Source organism: Quercus lobata, chromosome 4 (assembly GCF_001633185.2).
Source record: "Quercus lobata isolate SW786 chromosome 4, ValleyOak3.0 Primary Assembly, whole genome shotgun sequence".
Classification (NCBI taxonomy): domain Eukaryota; kingdom Viridiplantae; phylum Streptophyta; class Magnoliopsida; order Fagales; family Fagaceae; genus Quercus; species Quercus lobata.
Genome location: NC_044907.1, coordinates 50,612,731 through 50,634,085, shown reverse-complemented (window position 1 = coordinate 50,634,085; position 21,355 = coordinate 50,612,731). Strand labels below are relative to the sequence as shown.

The 21,355-nt window shown below is 34.6% G+C and overlaps 1 protein-coding gene across 1 annotated transcript; it reads right to left on the bottom strand.

The window, feature by feature from the left end:
- Nucleotides 1-586: 586 nt before the first annotated feature.
- On the bottom strand, nt 587-16,876 carry LOC115986486 (protein FAR1-RELATED SEQUENCE 3-like). The gene is made up of 6 exons (XM_031109563.1): nt 16,584-16,876; nt 13,244-15,546; nt 13,064-13,153; nt 12,503-12,652; nt 2,589-2,704; nt 587-1,045 (listed from the first exon to the last, which is right to left on the bottom strand). Exons 2-5 carry the CDS (start codon nt 15,461-15,463, stop codon nt 2,594-2,596), a joined length of 2,571 nt encoding a protein of 856 aa, XP_030965423.1. The 5' UTR covers nt 15,464-15,546; nt 16,584-16,876; the 3' UTR covers nt 587-1,045; nt 2,589-2,593.
- Between the last annotated feature and the right edge of the window lie 4,479 nt (nt 16,877-21,355).

The following is a 21,355-nucleotide window of genomic DNA, read 5'->3' as shown; positions in this document are numbered from 1 at the left end:
TTGAATGTCATCTATTGAATTTAGCTTTGCTAATGAATCTTTCTTTACTTGTAAACTAAATACTGAAGACTCGGTATGCTAGGAAATTCTACATATGGGTCAGGTGATGATTTTAACCATATGCATCTTTTACACTGATAAATTGTTGACTATGAGGTACACTTCTATAAGCTCCCACAATTCTGTTTAAATTTTGAGAATATCATTAGAATAATTTTGATTAAAGTTCGCAGATCCCCATCCATATGGTTTTTATTTTTTATTTATTTTTATTGGTAAGTTACATGAGAATCCAATAGGCTGTGAACCCTCGACTTCACCCTCCACCTAGAACTTATAAGGGGAGGAAGTATCACTTGAGCAGTTGAGCTAGAGCTCATTTGACTTTCTATATATTTGAGAAAAATGGAATCAAAGAGTTGACATTGTTGCAGATTTGCAAGACTATGCATCCAATTCCCTAGAGGTTTTTTCTATACAAAAAAAAAATTGCCTAGAGGTTTTTGAGCTTTTGTAAATGAATGAAATCACCATGTATATATGATATGCAGTAGTTCACTTCTGTTGACTCAACGAAAAAACATGCTAAATCAGAAAAACATCATTAAGCATCACAAGATACAATTAGAAGAACATGTCACAATCTCCAAAAGCCGGAATACATGATATCTGTAATTGCTCATTGGGTAAAGATCTGAACGTTCACAACTTTCATGTACAGAAGTTTCTAACACATGGTTACATGGACATTATGTAGTATCTTCAATCTCTAAGTCACCAAACCTAACTAATATACTAAAAAGCTGAATGTGGAGAATTGAATAGATCTAACAAAACTAACTACAACTAGACCAATTCTGTCAATGGAACATTAACATGGTATTAACATGGTACATGAATGTTATTAACCAGAACACACCTTCAATGCCTCTAATGCTACTGCTTTTCCAAAGAATGATAGGTCTGATTCAGTTCTTGGTCTCAAAGGAACTTATTGCCCATAATAACTCATCCGTGAAGACTTTGTTGCCGTTAGAATGAAGCACTGTATTAAAAATCAAATCATGGCACAACATTATTCATCTAACCAGGTATGACTTGTAGAACTAGATATAAAAAGGCCCAAAGAAAATGCATATTGATGAGTGGACTTCGCATATACGCAACAAGCATAATATTTTTGGTCAAGCAAGAGAGAAGAAAAGATGAGCTTCAAGAGAATTCACAACAATTCAAGCATCCCAATTATGGGTGCTGAAGACCGTACAACTGCACAGGCCTGCTGAGCATACCAAGTTAACCAGGATTAACCAAGCCAAAAACCGGTTTGAAAGTTACATGGCCTAGATACTGTGATTTTTATGAGTAGCTCAGGTATATGTCCTGTGTACTAGAGATGTCTGCTCTTCTTAATAAAATGAGTATTTACTTGCTAAAAAATAAATAAAAAATCATGGCTAACTTGAATATTCTGGTCATATACATGCGTAGCAATTCAGCCCTGCAGCTGAAGTAATTCAAAATTATAAAGGGGTTCTAAATGAAAAATGAAAAAATGGTGAAGTGGCATATCCCTATTTAGTTTTTCTGGACAGTTCATCCATGATCTTGCAGAATCTCCTACACTACTTATCAAAGCCCATTTTATTAATGTAACCCAATCATTATTATATAAAAAATTTAAGATCCATTGCAGGTGTTACCTCTTGCTCATAAGAGTTTAACTTTTAAGACTATATTAACTTATTTGTTGGGATATCAAAATGGAACTACCAGTACACCTTGGAGGGTTGGGATTGGGTCAGGCCTGCTAATACCCCTCTTCTCTCTGTTTTCTTTTGGGACAGAACATAGAAGAAAAGAAAAGCCAAGATTGAACTTTTTTATTAGCATCTCACTCTACTGCTTTTGAACTTTCTTGTTGGTAATTAACTCATGCACTCCAGGGGACTTAAATCTGTGACCTCACCAAATACCATTCTTATGCAGATTCGAAGTGCCATTTTACCCAAAGGTTTTGAACTTTTTATAAAAGATCTTTAATAAATAAAATTTCTGCACTAGAATCTTGCTGGATACAGTGATCTTTCAAAGGAAATTATCCTCATTAACAAACATGAAACCATAACATTAACATGGACTAAAAAAAATTCAAAAGCAAGTGATGGAAAATAATATTGAAAACTGCAATGATTATAATGCAGTGAACTTGCTCCATGTAGAATATCAAATTTACAATAAACTGACATGTAAGGGCACTAATTAGAGAATTGAGTGGTCAAGAATGTTGTCAGTTAAAACCACAGCTACTAAGTAAATTTTATCAAAAAGTGTCCATCTAGTCATCCCAAATATCAGATATGATGCATCCTTGTGACTCTGGAATTCGTTGTATTTTTCTAATTGTTTTGGTTCATGTACACTAAGGCATGGCAGAATTGATTAAGCCACAGACAAACTCCAATTCATCATATGAACTAAAACAGAACTGCTCCTCAGAAAATAGCAAGATAAGAATTAACATTGTAATTACTTGTACAATTATGACAATATTTAACAATTAAGAGTACTAAAAAGAGTATGCTTACTGCTTTCAAAGCTGCTCACGGATATAGGCCATTGATCTTAGCATAGAACCGAGTGTATCTCTGGACACTTGAAATTTCACCTCTGTTTCTCCAGAAGTTGTCTTTGTATCTTGGAGCTGATCAAACACAAAAACAGATTCTTATACTACTTAATACTAGGAAGTCGTGCAACTATTCTAAAAATAATAATAAAATCTAATCTTATATACTTTTGTGCTTTCTGAAATGCAAATATTATAAATGCTAAATTCAATACAGCCCTGGTGTTTGAAAGATCATATCCATGTAATTCTCAATGGTCTTGTTCCACAATGTCTACTTCAGTCCAAATCAACTATTTGTCCTAGTCTGAGATAGAATGGACTTCCTCAAACCAATGTAACCAGATTATGAAAATAGAAATGATTGAAAAATTATGAAGTAAAAAAACATAGAGCACTAGCTCACATAGCACCTCCTATTGTAAAAGGAAGGTGGAGGGTGGAATCATGTGTTCAAGACCTGCCGGTGTGTAACTTACCAATTAAAATAAACAAAGACAAGTAAAAACCAATAAAAGATCCTACAGAACATAATAAGGTGAAACTGCTTTTAAGAACTAGGGTAAATAAAAGTCAACAGTACTTTTAAAATGACATACTAAACAATAATTTACATTGAGATGCTACAGTTCTATTATCAAAACCATGGGATGTTCCTATTAGGTAAGATGCAAAAGCATTCATTAATTACTCAGACTAAGAAACCTACATTTAGACTGCTAAAATCAATACAAGATCACTTTTATACAAGTACACAAAAAAATAACATCCACTTGGAGATCTCATGTCAAGTGCGCCTTTGGTGGAATCCAATATTACAATTTAGCAATTACATCAAGTGAGCTTGCAACTAGCGTTGATTTAAGAGTGGGCTGGCTTATGTAGGTCTTAGGCTATGTAGCACAGACACCGATATGACACAGGACATGACATAACATGAGACAAGGAGACAAGGCAATCCTCAAAAAATTAGGATGTGATACGGCAAGGACACGGCAATTAAATTTTATATATATAGGTGTATTTTATATATTTTGAGGAAATTTTTATATCTATTTTAAATTTAGAAATAAGTAATATCTATAAAAATCTTTGAAACATTTTAAAATAATAATAAATTATAATATACATGGAGTATGTGCAAAAGGTGTGGGGAATCTGTTGATCATCTCCTCCTTCACTGTCCTTTAGCTTTTGAGATGTGGAGTATGGTCTTTTGCTTGTTTGGCATTTGTTGGGTGATGCCGCAAAAGGTAGTGGATTTGTTGGAATGTTGGTCATGCAACTTCAGGCATCATCGTAATATAGTTATATGGAGGATGGTGCCGCACTGTTTGATGTGGTGTATCTGGCGGGAACGAAATGTTAGAAGCTTTGAGGGTTGCAAACGGTCCATTCTTGAGTTGAAGTCTTTTTTCTTTTTTACTCTTCTCGAATGGTGTTTAGTTTTACGTTCTTTTTCTTGTTTTTCTCTTCCTGTTTTGTTTGATCATTGTAATTTGGTTTCTTGATGTTTTTGCCTATCTAGTACATTTCCTATGTATGGGGCTGTGTTCTTCTTTATTATATATTTTCTGTTACTTATCAAAAAAAAACATAATAAAAAAATTACACCATTAAATGGACCACTTTTAGTTTTACAAATGTTAATATTATAAAACTGTTAATCTTCCAAGGGCCAAAAAATGATTCAGTAAATGTAAAAAGTGTGTTGTAGTGAAGTTTGGGCGTTAGGGCTCTAGGGGTAGTGCTCTAGTGGACCAGATCTTAAAATAAAAAATAAAAAAAAAGACCTGATCTGGTTGAGAGTGTTCCAAGAGTTTGCACACCAATACTGAAGCAGGGGAAGAGCACTGCCATACCTTACAGAGCAGCACCAATGAGGCAGGTTCAGTGAAGATGAGTTGCAGATCAGCAAGAGAGATGAGAAATCTCTGAGATTTCAGAGCAAGAAAGAGAGAGATTGATCGAAATTTTAGAAATTCAAAGCCTAATTGATGTTTCAGATTGTGCCTGGTTGTAAAAAACCTCTTCTTTTCTTTCTTTTAAAATTTTTTTTTTCTCCTGTGTCCAGACCGTGTCCAAGCCATGTCCAGGCCATGCCCCACTTAAAAATATATTTTTAATTCAACACGTACTAGACATGGACGTAAATGTGTTAGCACGGTATCCGTGTCCAACACGTATCGAACACAGACATGATGCCAGTTTACACACGTGTGCTCCCAGGTTTTAGGTATAAAATTATGCTTAGGAAAAATGGGGAAAAAGTGAAACTGATATTTTGATCTTGCCATTAGCAAAAAATATTTTTAAAAAGAAGAATTTGATCTTGTAATTACATGATACAGACCATGCTACTAACTAAGGCCACCTATATAGCTTCATTAGGTATGCATACACTCTAAAGAGTTTGAACACCTTTAACGCCACCTATATAACTTGCAAAAATGTCTATAACCCTAATCTCTAATACTTAACTAAACATATTATTGTGAAAATTATTAATTTTATAAGTTTTTTTATTAGCCTATTAATGACAATTAAATTATTAAATATAATTGAAACATTAACATATTTTATTAAGAATAAAATCAAAATTTATTCAGCCTAATAACCATGGAAAAAGTTCTTACTTTAAAGTTAAAAGTTTCTTTTATAAAACACAATTTAATGAATTTATTTAACAAAAGAACTCTCTATTTCCAAATTAACCCAACTTACTTGACCTAATTATATTTTATCTTGTTGCATAATGCTTTCAAAATTTTGTTCATAGTGGTGTATCTATACTTGAAATTTTTGGAAAGGAATTCTAAGTGGACTTATTGGTCTATAAAAGATATATAGGATTTATTGATCTTACAGAAAACTAGGATTTGTTACTATGTTAACTTTCCCCTCTCAAAAATATGGAAGAGAGGGAGAGTAGAGAGTTCTACCCTCTAAATCTGATTTTGCAGGATTACCAAGAGAAACGTGTGCTGCACCCTACTCAAGGATTGTCCAAGTTCACATTCCTTATATTTCCTGTGTGCTATCCTTGTCAATGTATATGCCTCATGATAAGCCAGGAATGTATGTTTCTTGTATCCTAATTCTCCAGAATTTGACATGTTCCATTTTTTTTTTTTTGATAAGTGGAAAATTTTATTGAAAATAAAGACACTTCATGTTCAAGATGATGAACACAAAGAGTCTGAAAAATTACAAAGAAAAACTGAGAGAATTATGGAATTCTAAAACAGAGGTAAAATGGGTAAAACCCCAATCCTGAGACCACTCAAACAAACTGCCGAGCAATAAAGTTCCATTCCATGAAATGGCTCGCACAAGGTTAGGAAATTTGGCACATCAGTCAAACTTATGGTCCATGTTGATTGAACTATTGTCTCTATCAACATGAAATCTAGATTGAACACAAAGAAGTGGCATTAAATTCTATTGAAATTTGAAAAGTTTCTAAAAAAGTAGAGATGATGTTGATTACAAAGTCTTCTACTGATTTTACAATCTGCAGAAACCTCTGAAACAGCCACAAATTTAAAAATTGAACTGCCCAGTCTTTGAAATAACTCCAATCTCTCCCCAAATGGACAATTTCAAAAGCATGGGAGGTAATCCTCCATGTTCTATTTAATTTTTTCCAAAAATAACAAGGATGTGAAAATTTCACAGGAAGTTCTGAAGCTCGAAAAGAAAAATAGAGAAGGAAAAACTGATACCAAAAAGTAGCCTAGTATATCCATTTTAGAATGATTACGTTTGTGCATATGGAGACTTTACATGGGGATTTTCCTGTTTGTTCTTTTTATGAGACTTTACGGGTTTCACCCCCTATGTCTTTCCCTTGGAAAGCCATATGGAGGGTTAAGGCCCCTCAGACCCTTGGAGAGTGTTCTTTTTTTGTGGACAGCGGCATGGAGTAAAATTCTTACATGTGATAACCTTATCAAGAGTAGTTATTCAATCGCAAGTTGGTGTTATATGTGCCATTGTAATGGGGAGGCTGTGGACCACCTTTTAGAGGATGTTTACTAACCAAAACTATTTAGATTATGATTATTGCTATGGTTGTTAACAGTACTAAATGACATTATATGAGTGCCTTTGTGGGGACAGTGCATATAAATGGCAAATCATCATTTGTTGGTCTTCACTGGTTTGCTAGATAAGCATACTACAGGAAAGGGGCACACCATCACTGAAAGTAAAATTCACCAAATTCTCCTTTCATCAATTTCATTGTTTGAAGCAAACCACTAAACAAGAACGAACATATTCTTGCCTGTGATAACATTCATTATAAAAAAGCACAAAAAAACCATTAGCTCATAAGGCTCTACTACACCCAATATGTCAGTGTGGGACCACAGTTAAGTCTATTTTAGGGAGTTGTCTGCCTGTGACCTACTTAAGGTAAATCTAAGTAAAAGTAAAAAGGCCTGTCGGTGAGGTTCGGAATATGTCAGAATTTGCAGGTATCCTTTGCTGTAAGATTGGGTGTTTGCCGTTAACCTCACCTACCTTGGTATGCCTTTGGAGGTATCCTTCAAGGCCAAGTTAGTATGGAATCCTTTTATAGAGAAGATAGAACACAAATTATCAGGTTGGAAGAAATTGTATTTGTTAGAAGGTGGATAAATAACATTATTAAAGAGTACACTATCGAGACTACCTACTTATTATCTCTCCCTGTTTACTATTCCGGTTAGAGTAGTGAACAGGATTGAGAAATTGCAAAGAAACTTTCTTTGGGGTGCTGTGGGTGATAAGGTGAAACATCCTTTGGTGGGGGGATATAGTGTGCACTCCAATTGCTAATTGTGGATTGGGAATTAAGAAGTTGGTAGCATTTAACCAAGCTCTGTTGAGTAAATGGTAATGGCACTTTAAGATTGAGGAAATATGGTCGTGGAGGAGAGTAGTAGCTGTGAAATATGGAGTGGGGAGGTTGGTGCACAAAGAGTGTTCAAGGAACTCATAGTTGTGGCTTAAGGAAAGGTATTAACCTGAGATGGGATGGGTTCCTACAGTATATTCGCTTTGATGTAGGTGAAGGCAACCAAGTTCGGTTTTGGCATGATAGGTGGTTGGTCAGGTGTGGTGACCAACCATTGAAGATGGTCTTTCTAGACCTGTATGATTGTTGCGTAGCTAAAGATGCTTTGGTTGGTTCCTTGTTAGGGAAACAAAATGAAGGGGAATAGAGGAGTTGGGACATAATCTTTGAGAGACTTTAATGATTGGGAGATAGAGGTAGTAACCTCCTTTTTCAATCTTCTTTATTCCAATATCCCTCACCATGAGGGTAGAGATCAATTGGGATGGAGATTGAAAGGGAATGCGAATTTGATGTTCACTCCTTTTTATGATGCCTTAAGGGGCCCTTATGCCAAGATTTTCAACTTGAAGAGTATTTGGTGTGTCAAGGCCCAATGAGGATCTTTCTTTGTTTGGACAGTAGCATGGGGGAAGATCCTTACTAGTGTTAATCTCATTACGAGAGGTTACACACTAGTAGGGTGGTGTTGTATGCACCGCTTTAGTAGGGAGATAGTGGTGCATCTTCTGTTACATTATAGTGTTGCATACAAGTTGTGGAGTTTCATTTTCCATTCCTTTGGGTTTCAGTGAGTACTACTAGAAAAAGTCACTAGCCTTTTGTTTGGTTGGCGGGATTGGGTAGGCAAGCAATCTTTTACATTTGAAACTTGGTCCCATTATGTTTGATGTGTACATTTTGGTGGGAACATAATCATTGTACTTTTGAGGATACGGAAATTTTAAGAACACAATTGATAAAATTGTTTTCTAGATCATTGTTTGATTGGTCTCGGACCTGGAGTTTTACTAATGCTAACTCCATTGCTGAGTTTTAAAAATCACTCTCTGTGTACATAACCTTTTGTAATTCTTTAAACTCCTTTGCGTTCACTTCCATGCATGAAGTCCTCTTTTTCAATAAATTATTATTTACTTATTTACTTTTTCAATAAAATTATATATATATACACACACACACCAGCGAGTTGTGATCTGCAGGCCAGACAAGGATCATCTTACCAAAATGTATTACACTTTCATTCCAAAAAAATAATTATGGCCACCCAAAATTTTTCTTAAACATTCTTTGTGTTGATTGAAAGGCAGCATTATTAAGTATACATAGTAAAATTTAAAGCGCCTAGGTAAAAAGAGGATACATCTCTACGAATGAGTTTGGTTGGAAGGAAAAATGAAAGGGTAGAAAAGGGTGGAGAGAAAATGGAAGATGTATAGAATCTTTTTTCTTTCTCTTTTTTTGATAAGTAAAGATGTATTGAATCGATTGATATTTTCTCTTGTTTAGTAGGGTAGAAAATTAGAATGAAAGAAAAAGGAGAGATGATTATTTCAATTTAGTCTCACCAATTTTAATTTTCCTATAAAGAGGTCAAGAACCTTGTATCTCAACTGACACCTCTTGGTATCTCCAATGGAGACGGCTAAGGTTCAAATCTCTCCTCCCCAAATATCGAATCATCAAAAAATCTTCCAAAAAAGGGAGGAAAGTACAAGATAAAATGTCTTACAATAGTAATTTGATAATCTTATCCCTCTAGTTTATTAAAAACAATTCAATACAAGGATATAATAGGAATTTAATACAACGTGCTTACTACTTAGCCCATTAGGTTGAATACCCCTGGATTACCTAGCATCTAGTTCTAGCAAGTGGGTTTAGTTGTCCATTGGTTTTACTAGCCAGAGGCAAGTCCACAAGGCTCTTTTTTAGAAAGGCTCCCTACATAATCAAAAAAAAAAAAAAACAACAACAACAACAACAACAACAACGTTCTTCATTTTCTCCCCACTTTTGTATCCCTACTACCAAACACTTATACAACAGCAACCAAGCCCTAGGACCAGTTATAGATCCTCAACAAATTAGTCATGATCAACCACATTTATTGTTTTCCACCACTCTAAAGGCCATACTCTCAATTACTTCTTAACTAATATGTCATTTTTTACTACAAGAAGTAACACTTTGGGTCTTTCTCTACCATTTTCTCTTTCCTTAATTTGAATCAACTCACTCTTTCTTACTGGTGCATTTATCATTAATTGCTCTCTTCTGAAAATGACCACATCATCTCAAGCGAGTTATCTCTCATGTTCTCATCAACAGGGGCCACCCTTATTTTTAAGAGAACTTTCTCATTTTGAATCCTATCTTTCCATGTTTTTCCATTTATCAATCTTTTTTTTTATCTTTTTTTTTTTATCATTAAATAGTTACAAGGAGAAGGGGGATTTGAACCCTAAATGTCATGGACACACCAGGAGATATCAACCAGTTGAACTACAAGATTAGTCATGATCAACCACATTTATTGTTTTCTGCCACTCTATTCTATTTAAGGCCATACTCTCTGTTATTTCTTAATTGACATGTCATTTTTTACTACAAGAAGTAATATTTCGGGTCTTTCTCTACCATGTTCTCTTAATTTGAATCAACTCACTCTTTCTCACTGGTGCATTAATCATTAATCGCTCTCTTCTAAACATGAACAAATCATCTCAAGCAACTTATCTCTCATGTTTTCATCAATAGGGGGCCACCGCTATCTTTAAGAGAATTTCCTCATTTTGATCCTATTCTTCCATGTTTTTCCATTTATCCATCTCTTTTTTTTTCCTTTTTCTTTTTTATCATTTAATAGTTACAACAGGAGAGGGGGGGATTTGAACCCTAGATGTCATGGACACTCTAGGAGATACCAACCAATTGAACTACAAGGCTCTTAGTTTTTCCATTTATCCATCTTTACATTCTCATTTCAACTATGCTCATTTTATGAATATGTTGCTTCTTAATAGTCCAACATTTAGTACCATGAGCATAAATGGATGTGCTTCTCTATTTCATCCACCATGCTCTTATCCTATGATTCACATCATCTTCAATCTCTCCATCTTTAAGAATTATTGATCCAAGATGTCGAAAGCTCTGCTCTTTGGTATCTCTTGACTATTGAGTCTTTTTTTGATAAGTAAATAAGAAGCTTTATTAAAATGACTCTTGACTATTTAGTCTTACAACCCTTCATCTCTCTTTATACTTCCACTAAATTTACATTACATGCACTCTATTTTATTCCTACTTAATCAAAATTCTTTAGATCCTTAAATGCCTCACCAAATTTCTAACTTGAAGTTAACTCTACATCTAATCTCATATGCTAAAGTCATTCATCTGCAAAAATCAAACCAAATTTCTAACTTGAAGTTGACTCTACATTCATCTACAAAAATCAAACACTAAAGGACTTCCTCTTGAATCAATGTAGTGAACTCATCCATCACTAGTGCAAAGATATATAGACTTAATGTTGATCCTTGATGCACCAAACACTTATAAAGGAAATATATTAATCTCTTTAATCACTCCTTACATTTTCTATCCTCTCACTTTTTTATCCTCCCTACTAAACAACACCTCAATTATTCTAAATGCAGACCACCTCACAATGTTATAACTTTTAATTAAACAATCTACATAAAGTATAAATAAGCACACTCATATCACACCACATTACAAGGTGAGTGCCGTAACACATTAACATCCCCATTCTACATAACACAGTGATCTGCCTTCCAGGTACATAGGTTTGTAACCACTGTCTATATAATATATATCATTTACATTCCCAATGAACTAAAGGGGGTGGATTTTGTAGTGTTGTACTAAAGCCGGTAGAGGGACGCATGGGCGTAGTCTTTGGAGGAGTATCATAGCAGTTTGGGATAGTTTCTTTCAGAATGTGGCATTTGAGGTAGGTGATGGAACACAAGTAAGATTTTGATATGATCAATGAAGTGGACACTTTTTTTTAATCAGTATGTGTACCCTGACCTGTTCAAGTGCTCAACTGATAAGGAAGCCTCAGTTTCTACTGTTTCACAAAGGCTTTCATGATTGGGAGTTGGAGTCCATGAATTCCTTTCTAGACCATCTTTACTCACAAGTACCGTGGGGGGTTGGGGCTGGGGGGTGATAGGATGAGATGGAGTTTGAATGGGAGTGGTAAGTTTGATGTTCACTCTTATTACAAAGCTATTCGTGGTACCAATGTTAATTCACTTGAAAGAGTATATGGTATGTCAAGGCTCCAAGGAGGGTGTCCTTTGTGTGGACACTAGCTTGGGGAAAGATTCTTACTAATGATATTCTTATCAAGAGGGGTTTCTTGTTAGACAGTTGGTGCTGTACATGTCAGTGTAATGATGAAATGGTGGATCATTTATTGCTCCATTGTAATGTTGCTTATGCTTTGTGGAGTGAAGTTTTTTAAGATGTTTGGGAATCAGTGAGTGATGCTGTTGAAAGTAACAGATGTATTATTTGAATGGAAAAATAGGTTTGGGAAACACTATTCACATGTTTCGAATCTTACTCCGTCATGTTTGATGTGGATAGTGCGGAAGGAATGAAATAGATGTACATTTGAGGACATTGAGAGACCTCTAGATCAATTGAAGTCCTTGTTGATTCGTACCTTGTTTTATTTGTCTCATGCATGGGACTTTACACATTGTATTTCTATTTTTGAGTTACAAAACTCTATTCTATTTTCTGTAATTCTTTAGGATACTTTGTGTTCATCATCATGAACATGAAGTCTTCTGTTTCATATTATTACTTACCCAAAATAAAAAATTCCAATGAACATGGGCACTATTAAAGCAAATTGCAGAAGTTAATACAAAACTAAGCAACTTCAAATCGTACGTATCATACATTCTGAGCTTTTATTAAAATAGAACAGAGTTATGAGAGAACTCAACATAACAAAATTTATATACTCAAAAGAGATTTCGTACCTTCAGATTAATAACAGCAACTCTATTGGTTGGTGTTGATAGCTGCTGACTGATGTAGGCCATAGATCTCAACATAGGCTCAAGTGTGATCCTTGTTAGCCTAAATTGCACCTCTGTCTCTCCCGAAGGGTTCTTTCCATAATCTTGCAACTACAGCACATGTAAAGAAAATTACAAATGGAAAGACAAGAACATTAATAACAACATATTTTACAAACCCTTCTCAGCTATTATGGATGTGGAGCATAGAGATGAAGACAGTGAATTATTTCATTAGAATATTTAAGATTTAATGGAGACTGCAAGAGTATCAAACAGGTCCTCAGGGATAGGACTGATCTACTCCAAACTACAGGATACATTCACTTCCACCTTTCAATTCATCCTATTACAGTATCTTTTCTTCTATTGGTAAGGTTCCAACCTAAGAACTAAGTCACCTATCCCAACTCCCACTATATTCAATATTAAACAGGAAAAAAAAGGGGGAAGAAAATTGAAGACTACAAGTAGCATAGATAGCTATACAATTGACGGAATCTATTGAAAAGGGGTGCATACCTTTAAGTTAATGACAGCTACTCTACCAGCTGGTGTAGAATTCTTATTTTCTATCACCCAAGTCATGGACTTGAAACAAGTCAGAACCACCTAAATAAAAAATTGACATTTAAATTTAGCCATCATCAAAGTATATTCAAAAGTTCAACAATAATTCTGTAGATCTCAGATGATTCATACAGTGTTATCAGAAGTGGCACCATCACGGTGAATAGACACAGGAGCCATGCTTGGCTGGTTCAAATCTGCACCAGGAACTCCTACATCATTAAGATTAAAGCGATGTGGCATTGCTTCTTGCCAAGGCCATAATGATGGGGCCATTTCAGGAAATGACATGGGGGTTTTCTTGTTAATGTCATCTTGACTATCGCCACTACCCTGAGAACTAAGAGGTGTAACTTTAGCAACATTTTTCTTCACAGAAGCAATCCTTTTCCCACCCTCCCTTAGAGCATTCATTGCTGCATTATAAGTCTCTATAGCAACTGACCCTTCTTCAGCATATTTAATGGCTTCCCGACATAAATTGTTGAAGCGCAAGGTGAGAGTCTCGATACCTTGTGGATCCGAATTTTGTTCATCTAACCCAACCCCTGCTTTGGCATTCCTTGTCCATCGCTTCAATATGTAGTGTGATGGAAGGGTAAGAACATTCGTTACAGTGAAGACAGTCAATATATGTCGACAAAGTATGCCAGAGTATTCAAACATCTGACAGCTGCAATTTGCTTTCATCTCAGAAACATCAACATTGACTATGTATGCCTTGTGATCATGTTCATATTTTGCAACCCTATACTTGCTAACTACCCCATCACCCTCAATATTATTTGCAGTGTACACAAAAGTTTCGACTAATTCCTCCTGAAACTTTGTAAAAACTTTTCTTGTATAGAGATTTGCTGCTTGTTGTTCCATTGGTGATGGTGTCTTCAATACTGGTGTGGTGCAAATTGTATCATAATCTGCCTCTATTTCTTTTTCTAATGAATGTTCCAAAGCTCTTTCATATTGTTTAAAGAAAAGAGGGATGGTGGTCTGCTGATTCACATAACCATCAAAAAAGGAGCTAACACCTTGGTTTGAAGAAAGTGCAGCAAAGAAAGTTCCACGAAAATATACTGGGGCCCACTGCTTGCGAGCGTTATACACTGCCTGAAGCCACTCATTCTTCCGCAGATCATATTTATCAAGGAGACTGCCCCATGACAACTCAAAATCATTAATTGTCTCAGAAAAGTTGATGCAGCTATACAGCTCTCCATAGAATGAAGGATGAGCAAGGTATATATGAGCCAACCTTTCTTGGCCTTCTCTTAATATGTGCCATTTGCAAATACAGTGGCGAGTATTTGGGAAAACCTGCAAGACTGCTGCTTGTATGGCTCTATCTTGGTCTGTGGTTATAGAAACAGGAGGCCTATCATTCATTGCTGATAGCCATGTCTTGAACAGCCAAGTAAAGGAAGACTCAGACTCATCTAGAAGTAAAGCACAACCAAACAACACCATCTGACCATGATGATTTACACCGGTAAAGGGAGCAAATGGTACCTGATACTGATTTGGTCTATACATTGTGTCAAAAATTACTGCATCACCAAAGTAATTATAAGCAGCTCTTGATCTTGCATCAGCCCAAAAGACATTAGTCATGCGGTTATCATCATCAAGCTGTATCGCGTAAAAGAAGCCAGGGTGTTCAGACTGCATCTTCTTGAAATAGTTTAGAAGATTCTGAGCATCTCTACCAAGGGTCCTCTTTCTGCTAGAAGGCCTAATGTAGTTTAAAGGCCCAACACTTCGGATTGGGTGATTTGGTTCTACAGGGGAAGCACTCCTAACTACATGATTTGGTTGAAAAGCTACACTATTGCCATCCATGGAAACATAAACATCACCAGTAGCATCCAATGTATCAACCACACTCTTGGTAGCACCAGCAAAATGCCTACGGGGTCGAAGATAATGCACTTTATTAGGAGAAACCATTGAATGGTTATGGTCCTCAACAAATTTTGTCACAACCCAACTGTTTGAATCCTTCCTCTCAAGCCTAATCATGGCATTGCAGCTTTCTATATTTTTCCTTTTGAAAATCTCTCTGGAACATGCAAACTCCCATGTTACAATTGGCCCATCAGGCTTATTACGACTGAATGGACCAACATGGGTGCTAAAACCCACACGCCTAGCATATGCATCATAGAAAGTCTTTCCAGCATCTTCCGATTCAAACTCCATGCCCACTTGTGGTGTAGCAGTCTCATCATCATCATCATCCTGACTTATTACTTCTCTCTCAGTAGAATTCCCAGCTAAATTCTGTTTTTCACCATTATCATGTTCAGAATTTCCATGCACATGGTTTTCCCTGTTGTCCCCTTCAACATCCATGCGAATTCAGTGCATGCACATCTATGGTCTCTTATGGAGGACTACAAACAGTGACTCATGTGCCAACGAAAAATTAAAAAATCCTGCATTTTGTACCTCTAAAAGTCATTACTAAACCAACATATTTCTTTTCTTAAGAAAACCATTGAACAAAAAAAAATATAATTCATGGAAAAACATTTTGAAATATTGAATTTAATAAGAGAATAACCAAAGAACGAAATTATTACAGAAAGACAAAGATAAAAGTTAAAAAGCAGGGAAATAAGCACTACTTAGATGCTTAACCCAGACATAAGTGCTTCATCACTGATATTGGTACCCTTATGAATGTCCCAAAAGCATTAGAATTTAATCATTTAACCATAATTCTAACATTTCCCCTTATGTGTGACCCTATAACTCCACCTTGATAAACGGGGCCCAACATGTGAGATTTTAAACCTTTTTAAATGGGAAGTAGAGTAGAGACATGATTTGAACACAAGAGCACCTGCTCTTATACCTTGAAAAATTACTTATTGTCCCAAAAGCTTAATGCGTTAGCCTAGGAAATAGTGAATTTAATTATTTAAGCCTAATCAAAGTAATGATCACTGATCAAGAAAAATTATTTAACCATAATTCTAACACTAAATTCAGATTGGAGGATTCAATTCCAAATAAAAAATTATATTGGATTCTATACGTATCCAATTAGAACAAAATCTAATTTTGATAAAACGACTAATTCCATATGGGACAATGCTAAATGTACTTCTAATTTTACTGCAACACACATAATAGAGGAAAAATTTCTGCCTTTTTATCCACAATCTTCACAAAACCAAAATTTAAGGCAAATTTTGCTTCAAGCAACCAGTCTCTTTTAGAAAGAATTGAAAACACAACCAAATGCTGGCACATAATAGACATTGTTAGTTTCAACAGTCCACACTAAAGGCCACGTGGAAAATTGCCCACCAAAATCCTAAACGAAATGAAATTTTCAATACTCTTTTTTTTTTTTTTTTAATGTTAAACAAATCATTTTAAAAAACAAAATGAAACCCAGTTCCTGAAATTCAAAGACAGAAAATGCGATCACATTATTAAATAAAAAATAAATAAAAAAACTCACCTTGCGTTACGTGTTGCAGGTAAGACCAGAATTGAGGGTGGTATTGGGCTTTGTAAGCGAAGAAGTTGGTATCTTTGTGAGCAATTTTTGTGGGAGAGTGCGCTGGGTTTAAGGGTTTGAGAGAGAGATTCAAAGTAGAAAGAAAATTAAAAGTGATGAGGCCAAGAGTCCTGAGAGTCAGTAGTTCCTAGTACGAGAATAAAAGAAGCCAAACAAACAAACCCAGAAGACAGGAAGTGGAAGCGGTTTCATTTGCGTTTTTGTTTGTTTTTTTAATTCCCTGTTTTCGTTTTCCGTTGACGTTTTCACCACCACGCCTTTTACTATTTACTCGTCTAATAAGCTATGTCCGGGCCTACATATGCATGGGCACTATATAGCTGGCTCGGGTCATATAAGGCCCATTTATAACCAAGAGACTTGGTCCCGGTCTGTTTTAATTCCTATTTGGATTAGGTAGGCCTATACATATCTAATTTCTTTTTTTTTCTTCCATCTAGCTATTTCAACTCTTATCAAATAAAGTTAGATCTCTCTCTCTCTCTCTCTCTTATATTCTTAAGTAGATGATGCACATATACAACCATCTCTATGATCCCATTGGGTTACCTCGATGGTGAGCTCATTAGTTTTAAGCGTAATGCAAACTTAAAAAGTCTTAAGTTCAATTCATCACACTATCAATTTATGAGATTTTTGAAGGGTCTCATGAGTCAATCAAAAGTTGGGATACCATTTCAGCTACCTAGGTAGTGAGCTCACTAATCTTGGGCATGACGTAAACTTGAAGATCTCAAGTTTAATTCACCGTTCTATCAATTTATGAGATTTTTGGAATGTTTCATGGACAAATCAAAAGTTGGAATACCACTTTCTTATATCAAATGTTGAAACTGTTTTGTTTGATGGGTTATTGGGGCCTTTTTTTGTAATTGAGCCTAAATTTGTGAGGGGTCATAAGCCTTTGATAGTTACTGTTGCATTTCTAGCTTACAGCACAAAGGCCGAAAGAGGGAAAATACATACAAGGAAAGACTAAAAGCAGAGTGTTATGGATTCAACAATAAAACAGTACAAGTTCAACGATGAGAATTGTAGCAAAAGATGAGAATAAAAGTGCGCATGAGTTAAGAGAAGAGAGTGTGATTTAGTGATACCTCGTGGGTTGAATAGCTTGATTTTCCCACAAATTGAATATTAAGAAAGTGAATATTAAGAGAGGGTGACAGAGATGGAGGATATCCAAATACGCTTCTGTGTAACAACTATGGATGAGTAAATCTACTTTGTAAGGAAATTATTTTTTTTCCTTCTTAAAAAAAAAGGGAGAGAGGGATACAAAACTTGTAAATTATATAAAGAAGTGATAAGCTAGTGAACTTTAAATCTCAAAGTTTCTAAAACATTTCATTTTTTTTTTGACCTTATAAGTAACACGAGTTATAGTATAGGGTGCTAACTGTGCATTCTAAAAGTTTATGGTAGAAAGTGTAATTGTGGTATAATTTAGAATGATTTAGTGTAGTTATTCATAATATATAGGGTTGTGTTAACTGGCACCATAAGGTGCTTGTTAACATATACTTTTTTGACTTCTTTTTTGGTAACTTTTTGTCTTTTTTCAGTTTTATTTTTATTTTTATTTTTTTTTAGCTTTATAAGCTGTAGAGCCAGCTTCATAGAAAGAAAGAAAGAATAAATAAAATTAAAGGTGGGGCTATTTTTATGTCTTTTTTTTATTTATCTAATTTTTTATTAAATAGAACCCACATTAGTCCAACCTTAACAAATGCCGCACATGATTCCCCCTATTTGATTTGGACTTTTTGTGAAGATCAAAAATACCTCATCCAGTAAAGAATGAAATTTTTACTACAAATGTTGTAGTAATATGGTCAACCATAAATTAGACTGGACTTTTTTGTAGTTCGAAAATACCCTTATCAATAAACAATGAGTTCTCTTAAAAATAGGGGTTATAAAGTCAAATAACAAATTTCATCTCTCCCAAAAAAATATGAACGCACTCAACCACTCTCATTTTCACTCACCATGTTTTACTTATATAAAACTGTTTTACTCTTAAATTAAAAACCCAAAAAAAGAAAAAAGACTTACCTGTTTCTTTTTTTCTTTAGTCATACCCATTATTCATCTCACGGTTACTTTATAGTCCACACTAACTCTTAGGGTTCATTTGATTTGGTAGATTTTAAGGAGGATGGAAAAAATAGGAGAGAAAATTGTAATTTGGTGTGTTTGATAAGAGAAGAAAATGGGAAGGAAAATTGGTGGCGCCCAGGGGTTTTCTCCCCTGGCCCACTAAATTGCAATCTCCCCAATTTGGGGAGAAAATAGAGAAGAAAAAAAATCCACTTGAAGAGACCGAATTGCCCTCTTATGCATTTTACAACTAACGCCTTGTCCAATTTTCTTTTAAGACTCTTTATTCCTTCCTTTTGTCCCTTTTTTTAAGACTCTTTTTTCTCACTTTGTCCTATTTTTTTGGTTCTTTTTTTTATTTTTTATTTTTTTACTTTTCATTCCTACCCCTTTTTTTGTGTGCATTGTTCATCCGTTTTTCTTTTCATATGTTTTTTTTTCCAATCCTTTTTTTTCACATTTCTTTTGGATTTTTGTTCTCTCTCTCTCTCTCTCTCTCCCTCTCTCTCTCTCTCTCTCTCAATGAAGTGCACTATTTTTTTAATAAAAATATAATTCGTTACTCTTTTTTATTTAGGGATGAAATCAAGACTTAGAGTTAGGGAGGGCGGCTCTGTTGCTAGTTGTGTGCGGCAGCTTGGGCCTTTGACTCTACTATTTTATCACTAAGGATTTTCGTTTAAAACTTTTTAAATGGCCAAGTTGTTTGTTTTGGGTAAAATAAATTGATTGGGCTTAATTTTTTTTTAGCTTTATTTTGGTAATTTTTGTTGTGGGGCTAATTTTTTTGGACTTATATATTTTGTTTTAGATTTAATCTATTAATTTTTATGGCTTTAAAAAGGTGAAAAATGCTAAAACTACAAAATTTTTACAAATTTCTAATATGGTGAGTGGTTATCGATAAGTAAAAAATGATGTAAGTGTGCAAACCAATAAAAATTTGCTACCTCAATAGTTTGTAAAAAAATGTGTGACTATAACATTACTCTTAAAAGAATTGATGGCATTGTTAAGGGGGGGCAAAATGTAATTTTGTTGAACAAAATTACTAAAATTAGTATCTATTAATATACTAATATTTTTATTAATAAAAATTTAGGGGGGGCCATTGCCCCCCTAGTCAATACATAGATCCGTCCTTGTTTTTATCTAATAAAAATGTAATTCTTGACCCTTTTTTTTATCTAATTGGAGCATGACAGTAAATTTATACAAATCACACTTTTTATTTTCTTATTTTTTTTCTTCTCAACCAAACCCAAAAAGTTTTCCATCTCTCCATTCTTCCACTTTTCCAAGCAAACACAAACGAGGAAAAATAAAATATTTTTTATCCTCCCACTTTTCCATCCTCCCAACCAAACAAATCTTAATTCTATTATTTTTTTTCTTTTTTTTCTTTTTCATACAATCCCATAAAAGTCATTCCCACGTTCACCTCTTCTTTCCTTATTTATTTTTATTTTTTTAATTTTAACTAGACTTATTTGTTTCTTCCTCCCCACCAGTCCTTCCTTTTTTTATTCTTTTTTTAAATTCAAATTTTAAAATCAATTCAATTTTGTGAAGAACTCCACGTTCAAAAAACATAACCACCACAATTTGATTGAATCATTGTCTTAAATAAAAACTCTCACATTCGATACTCTTATATCTCTCTGTTGAAGTACTTTTCTTTACACCTAATGTTATTTAAATAACACCTATTTATTTTCCTTTCAAATGTATTATTGGATATGCTTAAATATCTTTTCCAGCTATCACTATGCTAGCCCACAACCATTCTCCTTTCTACCACAAAAATTGGGCTACGCTATAGGACTCAATACTTTCTCATAAAAACCCGAATTATTTAATAAAGTGAGATAAAATTTAATCTTTTCTAAAAGACCAAGAATACTTATGCTTGGCAAGGTTTGAAAAGCCCACGATTCAAATCCATGACAAAACAACTTTATCAATAGAAATCAAGTCCATAATCGAAGCCCATGGTTTAAACCCATGGTAATTTATTTATCCAAAAGCCCAATCCTCATTGGCAATATTTGAAGCCCAATTTTTATTGGCAACATCAAAGCCCAATTTTTATTGGCAACATCAAAACCCAATTTTCATTAGCAACATCAAAAGCCCAGTTCCCGCTGGTAATATCAAAAGCCCAATCTTCATTGGCAATATTAAAAGCCCAATCTTCATTGGCAATATCCAAAGCTCATTTTTTCATTGGCACTATTTTATCAAAAAACCAGAGAATATTAACGCTTGGCAAAGAGAAAAGTATCATGACATAATTATTGCTTAAGTATTACTATGGCAAAAAACCATGGCAATTGTTTTATAAAAGCTCACAGGGAGTTATCTTGAAGAATATGTTCTCACATTATAACCCATAAAACACATGGTCATCACTTGCATCACAACATCCATAATATATATCTCCAACGCTCATAGAAAATGCTCGATCCCACAAGCTTATCATTTAAATTATGGTGCAACTATTAGAAGCCATGAACATTATTTATGATATGGAATCCATCATAGTAAAGGTTATTTTTTAAGGTACTTTGAAAACTTGTCATATTGTTTCAAACATTACACTTAATTGC

Bases quoted from the DNA above. Each gene is read 5' to 3' on its own strand.
- LOC115986486 (XM_031109563.1), bottom strand. From the start codon at position 15,463: ATGGATGTTGAAGGGGACAACAGGGAAAACCATGTGCATGGAAATTCT. The intron at 12,653-13,063 runs GTATGCACCCCT...CATGTGCTGTAG, and splicing joins TAGCTGTCATTAACTTAAAG to TTGCAAGATTATGGAAAGAA. The intron at 2,705-12,502 runs GTACGAAATCTC...GTGTTTGATCAG, and splicing joins TTGCTGTTATTAATCTGAAG to CTCCAAGATACAAAGACAAC.